This window comes from Misgurnus anguillicaudatus, chromosome 21, assembly GCF_027580225.2.
Source record: "Misgurnus anguillicaudatus chromosome 21, ASM2758022v2, whole genome shotgun sequence".
Lineage (NCBI taxonomy): Eukaryota > Metazoa > Chordata > Actinopteri > Cypriniformes > Cobitidae > Misgurnus > Misgurnus anguillicaudatus.
Window position 1 is genome coordinate 48,680,159 of NC_073357.2, and position 24,547 is coordinate 48,704,705.

At 37.5% G+C, this 24,547-nt stretch overlaps 1 protein-coding gene across 1 annotated transcript; it reads left to right on the forward strand.

Moving 5' to 3' along the window:
- The first annotated feature begins 118 nt into the window (after positions 1-118).
- Positions 119-23,841, forward strand: rell1 (RELT like 1). The gene is made up of 7 exons (XM_055211470.2): positions 119-477; positions 4,037-4,222; positions 10,796-10,870; positions 12,893-12,944; positions 19,883-20,128; positions 20,335-20,470; positions 22,553-23,841. Exons 1-7 carry the CDS (start codon positions 438-440, stop codon positions 22,574-22,576), a joined length of 759 nt encoding a protein of 252 aa, XP_055067445.1. The 5' UTR covers positions 119-437; the 3' UTR covers positions 22,577-23,841.
- Positions 23,842-24,547: the final 706 nt, after the last annotated feature.

Sequence of the window (24,547 nt, forward strand, 5' to 3'; positions counted from 1 at the left end):
TAAACAAACATAAAATCTGTTAAAAAGATTTGTTTATCATTTAACCTACCGTTTCTTCTAGGTTCTAAAAACTACATGACCCACAATTCCTCTTCCCGCTCTCCTACTTCCGTGTTTACGCTATCTCCGTTTTAGACGTGCTGCTCTCAGGAGGTTTGGCGGGTTGGATCTGCTTTTCTGCGGACAAACCGACAACACATGCTCCAACACGACAGTTTTATATCAACGCACGCATCTTTCATTTAACGGAGCATTAGTGTTTTTCGTTTTTATGAACCCGGTGAGCTCGTGTTTGACCGTTGTAAGTGTACTAAGAGAGGTTATAACTTTAAGAGTGGGGTGTTCCTCGTAGCTGTGATTAAGAATGAGGAAACACCAGTGACTCCGGGTCCGAATCATCTCCGTTTAACAACATCGGCGGTCACACGAATGTGCTGATGGAAGGTTCCGTACAAACCAGCACCGAGAACCCGAAAGGTAATTAACGTTACTGGTCCTGATCTACAATCTGCATTATTGACGTTTGAATGATTTCTGAAGTTCTCATTTGGGACACTTAATAATGTTACATTTCTTTATAGATCCTTTCACCAGTTATGAAGCTCAAATTTTGGTTTGTTGTTCACAGAGGGAAAGTTCATTGCTCAGTGTTTGCTCATTCTATAGCTCGGGAGACCATGGTTTCCCTGATAGTATTTGGGAACTAATTTTAGTCCTTAACAAGCTATAAAAGATTATAATAGATTTTAAGGTGTGTTGGATTAGCGTTGAGGCTTAACTTTCCAGGAATGTGACACTCCAGGACCAGGAATGCCCACCTTTGCCATAGAAGAACCATTTCATTCACACCTTTTCATAGTCTGAACCTTTACAAAGTAACTTTCATGCAACAGGAAGATTTGGTGGATGTAAAAGACTTAAATGTAAATTCTACTGCTTCATTTCTTTGCAAGCAGTTGCACATAAAGCATTGTTACAGATGGCATCTGAATTTTTGCAGTCGGTGCGCTATACAAAAGTATGTGACAAACATTGTTCCAACTTGCAATAGATCCGATCAGATGCCCAGGAGTCTGTCATGCACTATTTTCTTTCAGTTATATACAACTCATTGAGTGCTTTCATTGTTAATGCTGTTTGCATCTCGTATATTGAAGTTTATTCAGGTTACCACCATCTCTTCACAGCCTGCAGCTGTTGTTCGAGTAAAACCTTCCTTGTTTATTGCATTACAGTCAAACAGTAGTCACATGCTTGGAGAGGAAGTATTTTTCCGGATGGCTAATTGGAAAATACCAGGCTGAAACCTGTCCTTTATTGAGCATTCCATACTGCACTTCGAAACGGATGGAGATTGTGCACAACTGACTTTGATGTCACGTCATATGTGTCCCTTAAGTGTTTGTTTGTTGCAAGGAAAACAGTAAAATGGATCGGAAGTGACGAATTGGAATGTCTTCCCACGCATTGCACACTTTACAGCCCTACTCGTATTTAATCTGCAAGAAGTCTATTTGTCTAGCAATATCGTTCATTATTATGTTCCCATGTGTGAAATTTCTTCTTTTGATTATAAGGGCGGCTTGCCCAAGTGGGCGGGGTCTGTAGTATAGTTGAAATGTCTATTGTTCACGAGCCGGTGAGTCAGAGGCAAGACTTGCTAGTCATCCTGCCTGTCCAGGAGGACAGCGCTGACGTACAGCCACTGGTTACCTCCACAACTTGATTACCGGTTATTTACATGAACAAACTCATGGTATTAATGTAGCAAACAAACAGCAATAAACGTATGATATGCTGGCATGCGGTAGCAGATATCACAATAGATTCTTTGTTTGCATGAGTCACCTCATGCTGGGTGTTTTTTGGAGATCATCATACGGACACTGGATGACCTGTTGTTGACCGCTCTGATGCTCTGGAATGGCATTTTTATATAAAGGGGATTAAGTTATTGGGTTTGGGTTCATGGATGGCGAGATTGGGATGGAGTGTTTCTGTAGATCAATCAGTAAAGCCTTGCATTAGCAACACAAAGGTTGTTGGTCCAGTTCCTAGGAAATATGCACCCATACTAAAAAATTTTGTAGATTGGGTAGATTTGGATAAATGCCAAATGCATGAATGTGCAATGTAAAAGCAAGTGTGCACTAGGGTGGTCCTTGTTTTTCAACTTTTAAAAGTTCATGCTCTCACCCCACCAATATGTTTGAATAAATAAATCAGGCAATTTTTTTCAATATTAATTAATATTTAGAGGTTGCTCAAAACCTTTGAAGTTTAACACACTTGCATATTATGTGATACTTTCTGCTAGCTTGTATAATTGTTTAATAATATATACTTATGGCAGCAATGGACTTATTTGACCATTCTCCATGCAATTAAAACTCCTGTTTTAGTTGTGATATGTCATTCAAAGCAAGAAAGCTTCAATGTGAATGAAGCACAATAGACAATATACATTGAGACAATTGCTGAAGCAACACAAAGCAAGTCCGCTATATGGTTACTCGGATCAGAAAATACTGAAATAACCTGAACAAAGTTACCCTCCAAGAAGCACGTTTTATGTGTTGTGCGTTTTTAAATGGTACAGTTTTTGCAAAAATATGTGATTTAAGAAATATTCAAAGGCTTTCAGCAACCTCTGTGTATTGTAGGAACAATTCAAACATTTGCACAGTGTGTTTTTATTGATATCCAAACACATTTAGGGGGTAAGAGTTGAACATTTAAAAAAATGTTGTGTTTGCACAATATTTATTGTTTTGTTTTCTGCTTTTATGAATTTACGAGTTGAAAGAGTAAACCTGCTTACACGTCTTAGTAATTTCGAGAAGATAAATGAATTTTATATGGATCAATGGCGACCTGCTGCATTTCAGATGAAGATCATCGAATAGACACACACTTTTCCCCAGGGACATGACCTGGCATGAATGTTAGGTTGTTGTAGCTGGTTGCTAACTTGCTAGCATGTTGCTATCTGGTTTATTCAGAGCCTTGGGTCTCTCAATGGCATAATAATACCCTGATTTTTTGTATGTGAAGCATGGTGATTCAGTGGTATTTTTAACTCCCCTGGGACGTCATGTAAATACCTCGGCAGATGGGTATGAAAATCATTTTATCCCATGGAATAAATCACTGTGGGAGCGCATCAGATTTATTCCTGCTTATTCCATTACAGTACTACAGTATTTGTATGTATGATCGGTGGAAAAAAAACACAGACACACAAAATGTGAAACGGTAACTGTACAGTGGAAATGTACAGGGATTACTGTATCCCCTGAGTCATCTCGGGATGCCACGCCAGCTTCTGTCCTCTGTGCTGTTTCAGAGGTCATGTATTCCCTTTGCAGTCTTGTACTTTCTGTCATCCTACGTCTAGTATCGAGGCAGATCGTAAATCTTTGCTCTTTGTAAAAGCTGCACACACTCTGCTGTTAACTCTTTAGCAAGTGTTGTAACTCAATGATTTAATCCCAAGGTATTTCTTCTTCGTGAAGCATTTCTTTGTAAGAGTGCACGCAGCTCAGACTAGGAGTTTGTAATCAGATCTTATCATGAGATACCAGACGCAAGATGAATCTGCTGTATCTTGCATGAAGATGGTGCCTGTATTACAGGACTATCTCTTCTAGTTACAAAAACATTTTGCATTGGAAGACATTTTCCTTGAATAACAAGGCTGTGATTTTAAAGTGTATATGTGGCCCTGTCTGTGAAATCCAGGTTAAGGTCTCACAATATAGTTATAAATATAAGTTGGATTTCACTCATTTATTTCACGTTGATTTTTATATTTGACATAGGATGAGTTTATGTAGGAAATTATAGCCTCAAACCTAACAGACAAACCAAAAACCACAAAACCACAATTCTAATTATCTGCAGTGGCTGTTAGGATCAATAAAATATCAATCGATAAACAAGTCAACCAATAAAATTTATTGACTGATCTTTCTGTCGATACTGTATTTTGCAGAATGGTAGTGGTTGTATTGATCGGTTGTATTGATCTCCTCAGCTGACGATGGGAACCCACAGTACATCGCCTTTGTTCTGGTGCCTCTCTTCTTTCTGGTGGGACTTTTGGGGGTCCTCATCTGCCACATCCTGAAAAGAAAGGGCTACCGCTGTAGAACTGAAGCAGATGAAGAGGAAGAGCTGGAGAAAGCGGAGGACGAAGTGGAGAAGGATCCAGATAAAAGAGGTGGGGGCTTAATATTTGCTTTTTAAGCATTTTAACTCTTTCACCGCCAGCGGTTTTTTAAAGTTGCCAGCCAGCGCCAGCGTTTTTCATGATTTTCACAAAAGTTTAATGCCTTCCAGAAAATGTTATATAGCGGTATTGTGGAAAGACGGAAATACTCGTCATTGGCGGGGAAGCGTTTTCTCTTGATTGACGAGATATCTTGTCAATGGCGGGGAAAGAGTTAAAGGGATACTCCAGCCAAATATCAAAATCACCCTATGATTTACTTACCCTCAAGCAATCCGAGATACATCTGTCCATCACCTTTCAGACCAGCACATTTGGAGTTATATTAGTAAATGTCCTTGCTCTTCCAAGCTTTATAATAGTGGAAAACAGAGGTCAGGGAACAACTTCTGCATGTAATCGATGCAGGTATGTAAGAAAAATTTCCAGATTTTAAACTTCATAAACTGTAATAACTAGCTTCCATTATACCTTACCAAAATAAACCTTTCAGACCCTTTGCCTGCTGCAGCTGTTTGCAACTCGTGGTAAAGCAGTAAAGTTACCGATGTTAATTTGGGTTTTTGTTCTTTGCTGATCCAGGCAGTTTTTGCTGTTGTTGTTATAAAAGAGGTCTTTCGCTTTGTGGCTCCTGTGCAGGTTGTCAATTCAGCAAAAAAGTTTGCCATTCTCGCTGTTACAGACGGGAGGTGAGCGCACGTGAACGCGCAAATGACGTATGGCGTCTGCGTGGAGTTGCTGCGTGGTGGGCATTCAAATTACGCTTGCGTATGAGGGACAACAAAGGAAACGTCCGTTCGAACTTCGGACCGAAATCTATGATTGGTTGAACATTTTTTGGTCCTACGCCTTTCACAGATGACATACATTTCTACAAGTACATTTAAACAACTTAACACAGTGATTGCTATCTGGATGTGAGGAGACTTTTAACCAGCATAACTAAAAATGTTTCAGGATCAAATCTGTTTCCCTACCTTTAATGACACCAGCTTGGAAATTGATTCAAAATGCCTGAATCAATATTTAAAATATGGATGCTTTTCTTACAATATCACATTGACTATGTTAACATGCACAAAATTTTGTCAATCTGACTGAGTTCAATATGACTGAAGGTTACGGCAATACATTGCAATCTGATTTAAATGTTCGTTTACACGTACATTCTACAGAATCTGAACCGAATGTCTGTGCAAGCTTACAGCCAGGGTTGCCAGATTCGCATATCAAAACAATCCAAATTTTTATTTTAAAACTAGCCTCAAAGCATCCCATTGACAATTCACAGCCCAAATACCAATAACTAATCAACGAAATAATTTCATCTTTAACCCGCAGAAGAAAAACAACTGGTGGAAACTTCTCCAACAATTTCCTGATACGATACGTATCCCGATACAAGGGAACGATACTATGCGCATCATTATACAAGACTATTTTAAATTATGCTTTTGTTCAGAATTTAGTAACTATTATTATTATTAGTATTATCTGTTTATTGTACATTGGATAAGCAGTGTTGTAAATGTTGTGTTTTTGCCATTCATTTATTAGCTTTTGGGGTAACTCGTAGAAATACTTAAAATTAAGTACTTATGTTTTTTTTTAAAGCAGTTTTACAAAGATAATGAGTTTAAATTTGCACGCACGTGAGAGAGCGAGAGAGAGAGAGAGAGAGAGAGAGAGAGAGAGAGAGTATGCGGCACGCAAGTTGTGCAGACGCGTGCGCCCACGAGATGGACACGGAAAGTGAAAGTATACTCCGCTACCTTTCACTATACGTACCCGCAAATCACATGCGGCCTTTCCATATGGATCACAGATCAACAGCGATTCGTCACGCTCCTTTTAAAAGTGCATCCGAATCGATACGGAAGGACAGCATTTCTCGTCGAGTTCACACTTTATAAAAGGCAAAGCTGAGTTGGTGAAAGTTGTTCTTAAAAAGTTTTCAGATATATGTAATGCAATTTTACTGCTTTAAGTAGCCTGATGTTTTGAAAGTACAAATAAATGCTGCAGAATGTACAGCGCATAACCCCATTAACGTTATCTTAATAATGCGTGATGCCATTGCCTTGCTATTGCGTGTTTCTGTGATGAGAATCATGTGATATAAGAGGTAATTATAAGACGTGAACTTGTGCACAATGTTTTTTTGCATCCGATTGAGAAAATACTATGATTCACGCGTTTACTTGAATACTTTTCAGTACACCACCCCCTTCAATACGATCCAAATTTGCATCCGATCGTCTTCAATCGTATTGAATAAGGTGTTTACATGAATGCTTTTCAATACGATTGAGCCATCAATACGATTACAAACGGATTATTTTGTTACCTGTAAACGTACCGGTACCTATTGATTACCCACAAAAGACCTTTATTAACCCATTGGAGCTGTGTGGATTACGTCTGTGAAGGATGGATGCACTGTTTTGGGCTTCAAAGTCAGAAGTTGTTCCCTGATCCCTGTTTTCATTATAAGCATGGAAAAGCAAGGGCATTGACTAAAATAACTGAAAATGTGTTTGTCTGAAAGATGATAAACATGTATCTCGGATAGCTTGAGGGTGAGTACATCTAGGGGTAATTTTAATATTTGGCTGGAGTACCGCTTCAAACATACGCAACCTCATCCTTTATTTTTTGTGATTTGTTTTGTTAAATTATGGTGGCTCTTGCTCCATTACCTTCATATGTGGTGTAGCAGCTATTTCTTTCTTTCAATAATTGGCCCCTGATTGTTTTCTGTAGACATAGTTTGAAAGTAGGTTGAAATGAAAATAAAGTTGTTATGGAAACATTTTTATCCCACTTTCTACTTAGCAATCAGTTGAAGAGCCATTGAAGGTTGAATGTGGACCTCATTCCATTATGCTTTGAGATGGAAGATTTAATATGAGATTTATATTTAGCCCACTTGGGTGCAAATTAGTTTTTCTTATTTTCCGACATTGTTTGTTTTGGAAGTCATGAATTTCTTCACACATATCACACAGACCTCTGAAGCTTTTAGTGAGGACCCGTAACAGACTCAATGGTCTTCATACTAACACGATAAAATTTGCTGTACTCTAATAGTTTTGTGTGAGAGTTAGGTTGGAAACAAAATGTGATTTGGACAATGTGTTGGACTGACCATCTGTCCACTGTCCTTCCTGCCTATAGCCTGATATTTTGATATTTCCCTAATACAGCAGACGTTTGAAGAATAGATGGATGGATTTGTGAATATTTTTATTTTATAAACCCAATAGTGAGAACCACCTTTCTTTTTTGGTTATGAACATTTAAATACAATTGGTAACATTTTTACTGTTTTTATGAGGATGTTTAGTAAAATCGGATCCTCAAAAGTATAGCCAAACTTGTACACGCACACTGTGTGTCCCTGTCTCGTAAAATTTCTCATCTCATTATTGTGACACATCTGTTGTGCGATCGTAAGTACCAACAGCAATGAGTTTAATCCATCATTTATGATGAGAATGATACTGGAGTACAGCCAGTACCCTCTCTCTCTCTCTCTCTCTCTCTCTCTCTTTCTCTTTCTCTCTCCCTCCCACTGAGTCTTGGTTCCTCTCAGTGTTGTTCCTCATCTAGTGCACTACATTATTAAGAATACTGTAAAATATAAACAACATCAACACACAATTCAACATTTATTGTATCCTTTGTATTCTTAACTGCTTGACAAACACAATTCTTGACTTGACACACCTTTTTGGGTCCCACCCAAGACTTCATGCACTGTATTTTAGTTGTGTTATATTGTTTTCACAGTTTTCTTTACTTTGTATGATTGTTACCCGTTTGGTTTTTGTGTAATGATTGTCAACTTCTGACGTGTGTTTACATGGCCATGCTGGTAACTAGGAAGCGTGGCTATAGGAAACTCAAGCCCACATACTTTTATGACTTATTGTTCTTCCTTTTTCCTAAGAATTTTTCTTGCTGTCTTGCTTTTGCTATTAATAAGCTGATTTATTTTTTATTGTTTTAAATATAATTTTTTTTTTGTTTTTGGGATTGTCTTCTAGGAATGCATAGCAATGTTTGGATTCTAGGAAAGTGGATGAACTCACTGAACCTGACACACCCAGTATTCTCTTTTTTTCTCTCTCTTTGTATATCATCTTTATATGAGTCACCATTTTTACTATTACAAAGCTCACTATTATGATTTATTCCTTTTATAAGACCTCAACACATTTTCTTGACCACAGGAGTGAATTTAAACACTGTAAATATCAGATGTCGTCTTATTTTATCCAGATTAGATTTCCTCTTATGTGCTTATTTACAGAGGATCTGTTTGGTTATTGAGTGCCATTTAAGAGCCACTCACTAACTTCCCATGAGCCTCTGCTCTCATCCAGACCTTTGAATCTAGAGGTTTGTGGATGAATTTATAATAACTGTGAACTGCTGTTATGATAGAAATTTGGATGAGCATTTTGGTTACAATTTGCTTGGCTTATTCAAACTAAACTTTGAGAATCGCTCCAAGTGTTATTTCAAAACTCTCGTTAATGAATGCAAATTACAAACTGGCTCAAACCACTTTACAGACATGTTGTTTATATGAGTATTCTTCATACTGTATTTTCCCATATGGAGCCCCAGCTGTAAAACCATATTAAACACAGGAAGTGTCGGGGTCTTTGGCTTCAGGAAGGACATGGATGGGTGTGTGTATATACCACCAGCTGGCAGAAAGTTTTTGTGATGTGAATACAGTTAATCCAAACCCTTTTACATGCAAGTCTCTTGTTGTATGACAAAACATTACATTATTGATGCATTTGGGAGACACTTTTATACAAAGGGACTTACAGTGCTTTCATGCTATACATTTGATCAGCATGCTTCTTACAAAGGAAGCGAACCCACAACCTTTGCGCTACTACAGCAATGCTCGATCAGGTCACGGTTTCACTAAGGGTGTATAGTGTAGGTTAAACTAGGGCTGTGACGATAACCGCGTCACCGCATCACCGCAGTAATGAGATGCCTACCGCGGTGCTGAGGTCATCATCGTCATCACCGCAATTTTTGATATGTTTATTATTTATTTATTTTGCTGGTGAAAGTTACAGAAGTCATATTATGTATGATATGAACTATACACAAAAGTCATTGTTAATCATAATTTACTGTCTTCCATCCTGTGTTCAGGGCTTCTAGAGAAAAAAAACATATATAGGGGTTTATTATGTGCGCGTGTCAGAAAATTATTTAATTACTAAGGTTCAGTACTTGGTGTCTACCGAAAATTTTCAATTAAATGCACACAAATACTGTCACAGCTGCAACCTTCTTAAACATGAAGCCATTAATTTAAGCGCCCAGGTGCTCTGATATTTCTAGCATGCCATGGAACGGTCCTTCCAACTCACTCACTGCGCGAATAACAAAATCTCAAGTGCATCTCACAGCCACGCGCATTACATTATTCAGGTGCAAGAAGGTGTCCGGGCAGAATGAAATGCGCGTTGGTAATGATAAGAATAGCATAATTATTTAAAACTATAAAATCACATCTTTTGATGATTAACTATCATGTGGCGTTTGTCGGACTTGGGAGCACCAAACATACCTTTAGTAAAGCATAAAACTTCAGCCCAGCAACGACAGTTGGAAATCTCCAAGACTTTTGCGAGATGAGCAAAGTACCAAAGGGACAGCACAGCAGTCAGGCAGGTGAGCGCTAATATACTGACAGCGTGACTCGCTAATGGTTTAAACTAATTTCTCCAGCTCAGGATCAAAAAACTCTTATTACGTTCTTGATTATGTAAATGGGCAGCAGAAATTTAAAGCATTGATTGGAGTGTCCATAAGTCTTGCGCCGTTATTTATGGCATGATGCAATAGGCTATTTCGTTTTGTATCTGCTTTGAAAAATTCTAAATAAACATTTTAACATGAAATTGTATTTATTTTCGATGTCTTTTGGGTTTAATATGAATTATGGATCAGTTTTTGTCATTGTTTGTAATCCATTTTATTCTACAATAAATGATTCAACTTCAATCAGTTGCGTTTGGAGGAGTGCGTTATATGCACGGAGTGTTACTGTACCCGAAAAACACTCTAAAAATGTCTAAAGAAATTGGAATCAAGGTTTTGCTTACAAGAAACAATGTTAAGCTCGACATGTTCTGTCTAGTTTTTTTCTGGTTGATATTTTATGATATGTATTGTACAAAATGGGTTATAAACAATGACAAAAAATTATATAATTCCTATTACGTTCAAAACATGTATATAAAAAGCTATGGAAATGCATATTATTTCATGTTTTTAATAATAAATAAGAATACTGTTCCCCGATGCTTTGCCGGGGGGTGCGGGGGGGGGGTCTGGTTTGGGGTCGCTTGGGCTTTGGGGGGTTACTGTTGTGCGGTTAACCGCATAACCGCGTGATTTTTTTGATGCTTCACCGCGGTGAGAAAAAAATCCTAACCGTCACAGCCCTAGGTTAAACACAAATATTGAATAAAATATTATTGCTGTATTTATAACACAAACTTTTTCTCTCTCTTTGCTCAGAACTGAATGACACCTTTAGTGAGAGCAACAATGATACAGTTGGGCAAATCGTTCACTACATAATGAAAAATGAAGGTAAGTGTACATGAATGGTTAGCTGACGATTCATTTTATGAATGACTGTACATTCTTTACATTTGCGTGAAAATATGTGACCTTGTCTGTTAAATCCAGGCAAAATTCTAAACTATTTATGAGTTTAGGAGCATCAAAGTTTGACTTTTTTACATTGATTTCAACCTTTAACATGACCTTACACAGTCATCATTATTAAAGATATCAAGGTTATATTTTCACTGTATGGTTTTTTTTTTTTACATCATATAGGATGATTTTATGTAGAAAACAGGGTTCCCACGGGTCCTTGAAATCCTTGAAAGTTTGTGAATCTGGGGGAAAAAATTCAAGGCTCTGGGAAGTTTTTGAAAATGTAAATACATAGATACAGGTCATTGAAAAGGCTTGAATCTATTTTATGCAAGATGTTTTCTGGAAAAAAAATCCATACTATTCCCTGTGTAGTGTAGGATAATATTATAAAAATTCTACACTTTTTAAGCACACATGCTAAACTGTTCACTTTATATCTTCTGTATGCGAATGTTGATTTATACAAAAATGCTTTTTGAATAGTTGTGTTTGACACATGAAAACGTCTCGGGTTACGTATGTAACTGTTGTTACCTAAAAAGGTAACAAGACGCTGCGTCTCCTTTGCCATACTTCATGCGTCCCTGTAACGCCGTCTTTGGAAATATTTCAGATAGCGATATACTTCCTGGCTCCCACTTCACCCTGTCTTTGTCATTAAGCCTCACGATTGGTTTAATTTGATATACACATTCAGACGCACTTATCCCTGGAGAGAACTGTAACAATGTATCTTAAAAGGTAACACAATGTAACCTTGCTCTCACTTGAAATGTGGCCCCACATTTATTCCTTAAATTTGAGGGGATTGGACCTGGGAAGTCCTTGAAAGGTCCTTGAATATGAAGTTAACTAAGGTGTGGGAACCCTGGAAGCTAAGTTGTCAGTGTTGATTTCTTGGTGGTGCCTGCAGATGGTGCTGTCTGTCTGGCTCCATGCCCTGTGTTTTCAACATGGGTATGAGGATATAGTAGGGCTGTGCAAAGAATTGCAGGCATTTTGTTTTTTTGCACAGCGCTAGGATATAGTCATTTCAATCACAAGGATCTTTTTGTTGTGAGTAAAATAGAGCATCTGATTTAAAAGAAGGTTCAAAGCAGTGGTGACAACCCTGTTCCTGGAGATCTACTGTCCTGCAGAGCTCAGCTCCAACCCCAATCAAACACACCTGAACCTGGCAATCAAGCATTTCAGGGCTACCTAAAATTTTGAGTCAGGTGTGTTGAATTTGGGTTGGAATTAGATTTCCAGGAACAGGGTTGGTCACCCCTGGTTTAAAGTTTGATGTCCCACCTTAACAATCCGATCGCATTGCTCAAATAGCATCAAATTGTGTTATCAGAACAGGCATATTTCTGAGTGTGTTGAAAGATTTAAACAGAAGTCAAGCTCCTTCACAAGAACAAGATGTTTTTGAAATATTTATGCTCATTGCCAGCGATTTCACAATTCATGCAGTGGTGTACGAATATAGTTGCCATTTTTTTTTAGTCCGGTGGGTTCTTAATTTCCTCTTTCTGTTTTTTAGATTTTAGACTACAAAGATCACATAACACAGCCAATCTCATGTTAATCTTGGTTACATATAGAATAGTGTTGCCTTTGCCTATGTTTAGCCTAAGAACTCTTCAACAGGGTCAATATGTCCGAATTCATAAAATGACATTAGCCCCCACAAACTTCTGATCGATGGTTTGCCCTAATTTTATCGTACTACATGTTCTGCCTATACCTATTTTTTGTTTAACTGATTGGGGAACCCTTTGTTTGTTGTTTATATATTTTGTAAAGCGAAGATAAATTACTCAGCCGTAATAGTTAGTGTTGGTTTGTTTCATCAGAAGTTTTTTTTGCCTTCAATTTTCAATCAAATGTTTTGTGTCTCTTTGTGCAGTGCTAATTTAAGAAGTGATTTAACAAACTCTGTCTCTTGTTTTCTCTCCCCAGCCAACTCTGATGCGCTCAAAGCCATGGTTCAAGACAGCATAGACTCAGAAGGGTAAGACCTCCTTTTATTACTTCTAGAAATGCTTGATAGAAATTTCTTGTGGTTCACAGACCTGTTATATGCGCTTCTGATTTAGTTTGTTTACACTCTGTCACAAGTAAGTAATTTAGGAGCTTATATTTGTGGACACACTTTGTGGATATGATATAATGGTACAATAAATACTATAAAAGCACAGTATGAAACTTTAATGGTTGGCTGGACTTGTGACATGATCTTTTGAGCTACGTACACTGAAGTTATAACAGTGTTTCTTAAATTGACGTATTACTGTGACCATACCCTTTAAAAACACCCTAATATGTAACATTTATATACCTTTTGAGGTTCCAATATGTTCCTCTGAGGTACCAGTATGTACCTTTGAGGTAGTAATATGCACCGATTGGGTACAAAGCAGTGGCGGCCGGTGACTTCTTTTTCGAGGCCGCTCGATGCTAAGTTCGTCACAACATGTATGTAGCCTGTCGTGTGTGTGGTTCATAATTTCAAAATATGTGTTCTGAGCTTCGAGTGATCCTATGGCATCACGTGTCTTGTCAAAATAAGTGCCCGCTGCAGATGCGTCTAAAGGGTTTATGATAAAAAGGACGCTCGCGTTTGCCAGATACTTGCGTAAACTCATGCGTAATCAGAGTTTACTGTTAAGGGAGTGTCTTGCGTGTATTTTGTGAACGTGAGCGTCTCTTTTGTCACAAACGGTTTTGACGCGCGTGCAGCGGGCACTTGTTTTGACAGGACACGTGATGCACATGGTTCACATGACGCAACAAACACATATTTTGAAAACACAAGCAACACACATGACACTCTGAACACTTATTTTGAATTTGCGCCCCTCGGATGAGCAGTCACGAGCCGCCACTGGTGCAAAGGTGTAATTTTTGAAAGGGTACCACCCCAGTGACAGCTTTTGTATTTTGTGAGAGTTGTGGACATTTTTAATTTTTAAAGGGTTCTTTACAGAGATGCCATAGAAGAACCATTTCTTGGTTACCTTTTCCTCTAAAAAAGCCCTATTGTGCAACAGAAGGTTTTTTGATGTTAAAGTTTTTTGTATGTAAAGATACAGAAACTTTTATTTTCTTGAGTATTTTAAGATTGTTCATTTTATTCATAGACCTTTTTAAATTGTTCAGTAAAAAGTTGCAAGACTTGAACCTAACCAGCCAGTTCTTAAATAAATTATAGCATTTTAACATGTTACTTCATCTAAACAATGACAATTCAAGAATATGCTTTTATAGAAGATCAATTCTGTCATCAAATTAACAAAGATGCAAAAAAGCATGGGCGGCTGACAGCCGTGAACAGGTGTTTTCAAAGTTATCCAAGGTGTTATTGCAAAGCAATACCCCATCCCTCCAAAAGGTGGCACTGACACCTCTCAAATAAAGCCTTTAACACGGGCTCAAATCACCATGAAGCACAAAAGCATAAATCACTAACAGTGCTCCATGTCTGAATTGGTTCCAAAAAGCCAGACCTTTAAAATGCCACATATAGAGTATATAGAAACATCACTGTCCTGAGGATATGAAATACGAGTCTGGGTGGAGAGTTGGTTTCCACCTAAATAAAAGAACCCAGATAATGATGATATCCTATCTATACCCGAGTAAGCACGGATATATTTCAATACATGTAAGTGTGGACAGGCTTATTTTGGTTTTGAAAAGTATCTGTACTTTTCTTTGGAAAAGTATGTTAAGATTTATACATTTGGCAGATGTTTTTTTCCACGTGTGTTCTCTGAGAATGAACCTACAACCTTTTTGGTTGTATATATATTTTTAAATCATATTTTTATTTATGGCCCACTATAACTTGGGCGTGTTCATCCCCACTCTTTCCTTTTATTATAGTGTAGGTGGTATATGTTTCTCTGTCTAAGCATTTTTTTTTAAAACTGATTTGAGTTGAACAATAAGGTCCCTCTGCTTGAGACTAACGCTTCCTCCAGTCATCGACTCAAGAACGAGAGGCTTTAGAGGACAGAGGATAGAGAAGATGTAAGCTTGAGAGCAGTCAGACAGTGTGAAGGAATGAGAGGAGCTGTGAGAGAGGATGGGAAGAGAGAGACGTCGATCGTGTAATTACTCTTGTTGAATTAGTAGGTAATACAGTATGGTGGAGTATTGCTCTGAATGAAGTGTGATTGGGTATTCTGCAGAGATGTTGTGCCGTCAAGCTGCTGGGCCCATAGCCAGAGGAACAATTACTGTAGAGTACAGGGCTTCTGTGGGGGAGGAGTCAGGGGCGGGGCTTATGTTATGACGGTTGGGACTTGGTTTTCATAATTTGCTTAATGTAAAGAGCTGCAGCCAGGGATGACGTATATTTGAAGGCCAACCCGAAAGTTAGATTCACATGGGTTCCCTCAGTCAATGAGATTTTTTCCATAGGCTTTTGGATGATTGCAAAAATGAGCTCTGTGATTAACAAAAGTTTGATACTTAGACATTTTGTATATCAAGAAGTCTTCACAAATGAGCCCAATTTTTGTGAATTTTGAAGTCTAAATGTATTTACTACAAATGAAAAGCTAACCTTAGGCTTAAAGGGGACATTTCACAAGACTTTTTTTAAGATTTAAAATAAATCTTTGTTATCCCCAGACAGTGTACGTATGTGAAGTTCTAGCTCAAAATACCATATAGATAATTTATAATAGCATTTATAGGGTGAGCAAACATTTGCCATTTTTGCGTGTTTTATTTTAAATGCAAATGAGCTGATCTCTGCACTAAATGACAGTGCCGTGGTTGGATAGTGCAGATTAAGGGGCGGTATTATCCCTTTCTGACATCACAAGGGGAGCCAAATTTCAATGACCTATTTTTTCACATGCTTCCAGAGAATGGTTTACCAAAAATAAGTTACTGGGTTGTTCTTTTTCACATTTTATAGGTTGATAGAAGCACTGCGGACCCAATTATAGCACTTAAAGGGTGTGTTGCAGGTTAACCAACACTGTCGATTAATGGGTACATAAATCACTCAAGATATGCATATAATTTTTAAAATGTCTCAAAAATGGTCTTAAAGACCACTTTTTTTACGTTTTTGGTATTAACGTTTTTACGCGATTCGGCGATGACGTCACGTTGGGGAGAAGTGGAGAAAGCCTCAGCCAGAGCCATAGAGATATATGAGACATTTATTGCCGTTTAATACTTACGTATATAATTTGGAAATAATATATACATCGTAGGACCCCCCCTCAAGCCAGCACGCACGAGTATGTTAATTGTTTGTTTACTTTCTACACGAAGTTATGCTAACGTTATGCTATCTGGCTGTCTGCCTATCTCTCTACTAGCTTATCCGTCTGTCTGTCCGTCTGTCTGTCCGTCTGTCTATCCGTCTGTCTGTCTGTCTGTCTGTCTGTCTGATCTGCGCTATCAGAACTGTACTTTACTCGTCTCTCTATAGTCACTCTCAATGCTCTCAAGGCGGCTTTGGTAAATTCTCTCCCCAACGTGACATAATACAGTGCGTTGTGGGGGAAAGAAGAATCATTGCAAACCGCTGTACTTTTTGTATTATATTCCGTTTTCTGATACCAAAAAAACATAAAATACAATGGATAACAGTGTAAATGTTTAATATCAACAAGCAATTTGCACAAATTCGTTGAAAAATGTAACCTGCAACACGCCCTTTAAAAGTCTGATTTTCATGATATGTGTGATATGATACTGTGTAGATTTTTAGTGGCATCTAGTGGTGAGATCGTGAATTGCTATCAACAGCTCAGTCCACAGCACACCACCCTCCCTTTCGAAATACATAGAGAAACTGCATTAGCCGCCACAGGACAAACATGTCATCATCTGAGACAACGTAGTGACAAAGTGCACTCTAGAACAGTTTGTCTATTTAGGGCTACTGTAGAAACGTGGAGCGAAATGACAACTTTCGTGTAAGGGTACCGACAAGCCTTTCACACTTTATTAAAAGCATCTTCACTGATATGGAAATACTCTGTGGATTTATCTTTTTTTTGGGGGAATTGTGGCCATTAGGGATGTAACGATTATCGGTTTCATGGTTTATCATGATAATAATTCCAAAGGTTAGTATTAACGTTTCAAATTTTGATTTCATCAAACCGTAAATGATTTTTACTGTAAATACTGTAATGCATCAAGCAAAGTTAGCAACCATCTCACTCAGGCAGGTGCATCCATCATGTTGTTAATTTATGTTAAAGTCAGGGCTCGCAAAATTGCTAGCCCGACGTCCCGGGGCTATTGTGCTTTGCAGTCAAAATGCATCCCCGCCCTGCCCGTCGGGCTATCTTGACTTATAGGGAGGAAAATATATTTAAATGCTTATGGATTCTCTCACATATTTGGATGGGTAATTGTGGTGTATGAAATTCAGGCATCGGGTATTTAAATTGCGCTTGAGCACGCGCTCGAGTTTTACTTTCACTTTTGTGCGAAGCCACAGTACAGGAAGCAATCCGTACTGATTTGTTGTGCAAAATCCTCCAAATTTCTTCCTGTCAGTCATTACTATCCTCACGTAAAAAAATTAAATCTCTCGCAGCAAGCTTTAAAGTGATATATGTACGAAAAAGGCTACAGAAAAACCCTACCTTTAATATTTCAGATTCAGAATCTGAAGTTTATAGATATTTCAGTTCAATTAGAAGCAAGTATTTGTACTGTTGATTGTAATTTTATGTGTTATTTGTGTTTTGATAGATGTTTTTTCTCAATATTCTACATTAAAAGTAATTTATCTTTTTATTAGGGCTACTTGCATTCATTTCGGCTACCAAAAACTGAAGGGTGCCTGCCCAAAGGGCTACCAGGGATTTTGAAATTTTGCGAGCCCTGTTAATAATAATAATAATATTTATAATAGTAGTTATTGACATTTGAAATAGAAAAACACAACACATGAATATTCATTCACATCTCCTCCTGTTTATTTGTGATCACAGGCTCATCCATTAGAACCTATGGACTAAAAGTGTGCATACTTAGAAAAATATATTAACACAGTTTATTATGTTCACTTTACATTTCTTTAGAAAGAATCATAATTCCAATTAATTTACCATTTAATGACGTGATCTGATGAGTTTTAAGTGTCATTTATCTCCATCGTTTTCTTCCGGTTTACTGATGTGACTGCTGTCAGACCTGTTTTTGTTTACTTTTGGCCAATTTGTGTGTTTGACAAAACATGTTAAATAAATGTGTCTAGGAAAGGGAATTGTCTTAAAAGTCTTGATTGCATTTTATTTTGTCCTGTCTTTTTATAATGCTCGATAACAAGCAGATAAAGTGCATGGGTGCTTGCATACAAGGGTAACTTTGGGAACTGCTGTTCCATAAGCGCCACCTACTGTCAGAAAGTGAATGTGCACATTTTATTATTTGATGTTTTTTTACTTGTGATAATACTGAAAACCGTGAGAACTTTGGTCACTATAATCATGATATGAAATGGTTATCCTATGTAGCAGCTTTTTGGCAACCGCTGTTTGTAAAGACACAGAACATTTTAAAAAGTGAGGGAATTACTGAAGTTTATTTAAGTCATAAACAAAACATAAAAATATCTTGTGCTTATCTTAACCCAAGATCTTATTTAAAGCCTCAAAACCCTGCTCAAAAAAAAAAAAATTGACTTTGTGACAAGAGAACTGGAAATGTTAACGTGTTTCTGAGTTTTTCCTACAAAAATATGTAATCTTTGCGGCTTTCTTTTTATTTCATATTGTAAAGAAAGGTAACCCACTTAAAATAAAAACGTATTTTCTACCATAAATTTCTAAATAAAATGAAATCGAAGGTATCCCTGCATGCTTTCAACAATTTAATTCCTGATTTGCTATGTTACTGTACTTAGCAACTAATTACTTAATAATATATTATTATTATTATTATAACCATTTTAATCTTTTATTTGTTATAATCATTTTTATCTTTGTGCCATAACTGACACAAAAATACAAAACAATATGTGTATGGGTTCATCTATGAATACAATTTACTGCCATTACATATGAATGCAGCATTTTGAGGTCACAAATGAGAAATTTCATCTCTATTTTTATCTCAAGGTTTATGAATAATCAAAATAACGCCTTTCAGACTAGATAGTCGTGGCTCTCCTTTGCCCAACCCATAGCTGAACGCACGTGTACAGTAAAGTGTGTTTGCATGTGCACCTCCTTTGTTTTCTTTATAGTCCCCTTTTGCAGGTGACAGTTTAGGTAACATCTCTGTCCTGCTCTTCCTCTGCATCTCAAGTGAGGCACGCAGACACACAAGCGCAGCTTCCCGCAGTGTAATGAAGACAGATAAGCAAATGACCAAACCATTTTCCTCTTTTTCTAGTTGTCTGAGCGAAAGGACAAAATAAATACAGGGAGATAAAAGAGAGGGGGAGATAATGCAGCAGGGAATGAGAGAGAGTCTGGGTTTTTGTAAAAGTGGAGCAGCTGGTTTTACAAAGTACATGTTAAGGGTGAAGTGTGTAATTTTTGCTCCTCTAGCATCACCAAATAGGACTGAAAAAGTAAAGATTTCTACAAGGTTTCATGCATTTCCCCTATCTGTCATTGATCATAAAACTCATGTCCACTGTGCAGAGATGCCCACACAAACAATAATGTTAAGAACGGTTTACAAAGTATATGTTTTTATACTTTATAGCTTGACTGCCTTTACATTTTGAGCTATGATGGATTTTAACATCCAAAAAATACACTTGAGCGCATTGCATTGTGGGATGCTGTTGTATACTGCAAATTTTGGCAAATGTGTGTTTAGTTGGGACCTCAAGCTTCCTTGTTTGCATACAGCTGATTTGCATAGTGTGCACAGTACGTGCGTAGTAGTAGTAGACTGGCTTCCTGGATCAGATGTTAAGATATTTTTCTCTTTGTGTGCAATTTCCTACAGTGCCCCAGTGACGCCCACTTCTCCAAACTCTCCTGACACCCCGGACAGCCCTGTGCCACCAGGGTTCCCACCCAACGCAGCCAAACATACCTGTAACCACCTGCACACCATCGGAGGCGTCAGTGAAAATAAGAACATCTGCCACCGCTGCAACCAGAAGAAATGGCCTCTCATGAGGCGCTCGTCCAGCAAGAAGATGGACAGGCGCAGTCACGTGGGAGAGGTCACGGTGTTGTCTGTGGGCAGGTTTGTGGTGTTTGCATAAGGATTTATATATGCACCAGATTTAATACCCCATAGGTAATGCATCTGATCAGTCTTCAGATGCATTCATCTATTCTTTGAATTAGAATTGCCATTGTTATTTATTTAAGTGGCAAACAGAAACACAAACATTTGTATCTGTTACTGTAGAATTGTTTCAGTACTTTGACAGTCAGATTCTGTTCTAGATTCCGTGTGACAAAGTGTGACCCCAAATTTGCCCGTGTAAGGCGTACCTTGCTAATCCAAGATCCAAATGGGAGTGTCCCCGCATCCCCTGCTAGTGCTGACCCCCCTGAAAGCATTACAGGTGCACAGTCACGGGTAAGCAGAGTTTAAAGGGCACATATTATGCAAAATTTGGACATTTAGCAGTGTGTGAAAACAACCACCCCACAATAAAAAAAACAATCTCTCCTTGTTTTTTAATCCTCACTAAACCAAAGCATTCTCTTTAGGGCATGATGTTTTGACTCTCTTGTTAATGTGATGTCACTAGAGCTGCAACAAATAATTGATAAAATCATTCAAAACATTCGTTTTCAAAGAATTTCATTATCGATTAGTTGGTCTGTGACGTCACATGCTCCCGCACCACCATCGGCCAACATGCACACACATCAGGTGCTGTTTCTTAATACAGCGCCAGCTCACTTTTACTTTATACAACGCAAGCTGCACGTTTGTTCAGGCAATCTTCTGACCAGCTTGGTTAAAAGCACGGAAGCAAAAACGCAAACGAACGCTGGGAAATAAAGGTTTAATTTCCTTTAATAAAGTGAGTTTGTATTTGTTTAATTGTTGTTGGGTTTTCATAAAAATATTAATGAACCACAAGCATTACTCCAGGTTTTTATTACTGTAACAACCCATGTATACCACCACTATGGCTTATTTATTTTGTTAACAAATAATCTTAATATTCATCAAGGTCTAAAGCTGAAGATTAAAATTAGTTTATTAATCTGTGGCAAAATTCTCAGCACATCCCTGAAGACTTAATTCACTTTGTTAATTGATATTTTGACATTTAAAGATGTTTTACTATTTAAAAGCGGCACAAACTTTTTTTAAAGCTTGAAACCAAAAATATTATATTAGTAAAACTCTGTAGTAGTGTGTGGCTTTTGCACTTTTAAAATTAAATTTTTCAATTAAATTAAATTCAATTTTATTTATATAGCGCTTTTCACAATTAGTAATTGTTTCAGAGCAGCTTTACATTAATAGAAGCAGGGAAAAACACAGAAAAATCGACAGATAGCAAAACATAATACAAATAGCATAAGCAGCAGAATTAGTTGCGGCTATGAATGAACATTATAACCGAGCGTACTACTAATGTAACGTATAGAAGAGGGTGCTAAGTTAAGCCAATGAAGGCTGACTCCCCGGGTTTTTCCCGTAGGAGAAAAAAACCCAGGCTTTTTAGCCGGGAGAAAAAAGTCCTAGGAGGAAAAAACCCTTGGGAGGTGTGTGTGAACGAATAAGGAGATTAAACGGTTCTGCCGGTGGTCGTTGGTCAGGCATCAGCTTGGCATCACGTTGAAGGACGGCTAGTAAATCAGGGATGTTCTGACCTTCACATTTACCGGAACTGGGTCTGTTTGTCTCATTGTCCTCGGGATCGAGGACGAGACAGGGAGAGAGAAACAAAGGAATGCAAATGTCACACAGTGATGTGGTTTAAAGGCGGAGTCCACGATGTTTGAAAAACGGTTTGGAAAAGGAGACGGGCCGACTACCAAAACACACTTATAGCCAATCAAATCAAATCAAATGCCGGGTTGCGTATGTGTGGGGCGGGTCTATCAACAGAAGGTCCAGATTCTATTGGGGTAGGGGCGTGTTTGTTTAGGTGATTTCAAATATCAACATTGGCTCTCAAACATCATGGACTCCGCCTTTAAGTCAGCTCGTTTCCAGACAGGCTAACTATTGCAGCATAAGTATATTACCCATAGTTGAGGATTTAGCAGATTTGTGCCAAATCCTCAACTATGTGTAATAAAAAGTACACTTCTACACATGAATACCCTAATTTTGTGCCTTATTTAGCACTAAAATAAGTAAATATTTATATTTTAACCGATTAGTCGATTAATCTGAAAAATAATCGCCCAATTAATCGATTATGAAAATAATCGTTAGTTGCAGCCCTAGATGTCACACTGATAAAGCCCCACCCACGGCCACTAACTGACTGGTTAATTTTACCCAAAAGCTTTTCTAAATGTGTTTGTTAGCACAGGGTGGCGCTAATGCTGTTAAAGATACTATTATTACATTTTGTAAAATGTGCATAATATGCGCCCTTTTATTCGTACATTCATTGCCTGTTATTATTAATATTTTTATTATTATGATAACTAGCATTATTTTTTTTCTTGTTTCCATTGTCTTTAGGTGAAGGAGGACAATGCAAAGTGATAACTATAAAGTCCTGACTTCTCAGGCCACATTTTTAAAAAGATTTTAAATTGGAAGTCATACTTCCGATAATAAGCTTAGGGCGAAATAACGCCTGAAAATACAATAGACACGAGAACAGAGGGAAAAACAGGGTGATGGAAAATGACGTGAAACCTCAGATCGTGTGACGTGTCAGCTGTGGAAAGTGGAAAGCCATTTTACATATGCTAACTCGTCACCTCGACAACCCACATTTCACAGCACACTCGCGTCATTACCAATGACTAAAGCGTGTCAATGGTTAATCCAACCGGGCGCTATGATCGGATAGCTTTGTCCAATACCTCTGCAGGCTTTTTACAGAAATTCAGAATTTCTGTTTTGTTTTTTGCTTTATCATCTTGCAAGCTGTGATAAACGGAGCCATGAAATGTTTTCTTTTTTAACCAGCCATTGACATGCTCACTTCACCGAATGCACCTATTCACCTTTGGTTTTTATGAACGCCTTAAATTTACTGGACGTGTTTACTGTAATGTCTTAACTGGTCACTTAATCACTGTGATTTCTGTTTCACGTGTCTATCAAACACTCGATGGCGCAGAATTTTAAAGCAACTCTATAGCTTGCATGCTTTTTTGGCTCTCCAGTAAAGTGTAAACTATATAAGACAATTTCTTTCATTATACTTACTCTTAATATATTGTAGTTTAATGTATGGTACCTCAAAAAATGTTGTTGCTTAAGTGCCAATATAGGCGAACACAAAAATTAAAGACTGGGTAGTTGTGGGAACAGGGATTTGAGCATTTTAACCAAAGCAAATTTCCAATAAATATTTTGAAATGATGTATATGTCCTTGTATTAATATTATGATTTGGGTGTGGTGCCATTGGGTTGTATTTTAACGTTTACATTAAGCATTTCTTATAAACCCATTAAATGTCTATAAAGTCTTCTAATATGCTTATCCATTGGCAGAATGTGATGTTCAGATCTGTCAAAGTCTTGCTGTTCAAACTTTATTTTTGGACGGATTTGGACTGAAATATCTGTATAGAAACGATCTTATTTAAGAATACACCAAAAAAAGTAATTATTTGGGAAATATATTTGACATAAAAATTAAAAGCAAATCTGTAAAAGTGATGTAAAATTGGAAGACTGGCAAAGGTTTGTACAGAGTTGTTAAATGAATAAATTATGCATAATAGGAGAATGTAATATTATTTTGCTGAAATCTTTTCTATGCAGGATTTATACATTAAAAAGATTAAACACCTGTTTGACTGTTTTTTTAGCCACTACCATGACCTTCCCAAGAAGAGACAGAGACTGCAAAAACATCCTATTCGCGTGTAGTTGGATGAACATTTTGAGTTTACTTGCTTCATTCGCACGTGAAATTCACATCATGGGAGGGGCTTCTGCAACTCCGCTTGCTTCCTGTAATCGGGTGATTCTCACGAAAACTTGGTTTTAAACATGTCAAGCATGAAAATGTAAAAATTGCTTAAATTTACTTTTTTTCCCACCAGACATTGAAAAACAAAGTCTGGAGTAAATGGGAACATTAATTTAAAAGCTTTTACTTATCATTTAACATATTTTTGTAACATAATTTAAAAAATTAGTCCTAAAAAATCTCATTACCGCAACAGTCAGAAAACATCAACACTGACATATTTTCAAAATGACATGACAAACCTGAAAGAACATAATTTGGAGATTCTGCACATGCATTTAAAATCAAAGTATTATGCTTCTATTAATTAAATTAACATTTAATAAACATCTGTTGCGGTAATGATAATCAAAATGTCGTGTAAGCATTCTGACAAGACAATATTTCAAATTAACTGTAAAAAATGATCTTACCTGGTAGCCATCTTGAAGTAACTGGTCCATGTGCTTGGTCACTCAAAATCAAACTTTATTAAAATTCTGTATGTGTGCTTAAACTTCTCAAAAAGTGTTGTGGAGGATGA

Bases quoted from the DNA above. Each gene is read 5' to 3' on its own strand.
- rell1 (XM_055211470.2), top strand. From the start codon at position 438: ATGGAAGGTTCCGTACAAACCAGCACCGAGAACCCGAAAG. The intron at 478-4,036 runs GTAATTAACGTT...TGATCTCCTCAG, and splicing joins CAGCACCGAGAACCCGAAAG to CTGACGATGGGAACCCACAG. The intron at 10,871-12,892 runs GTAAGTGTACAT...TTCTCTCCCCAG, and splicing joins CTACATAATGAAAAATGAAG to CCAACTCTGATGCGCTCAAA.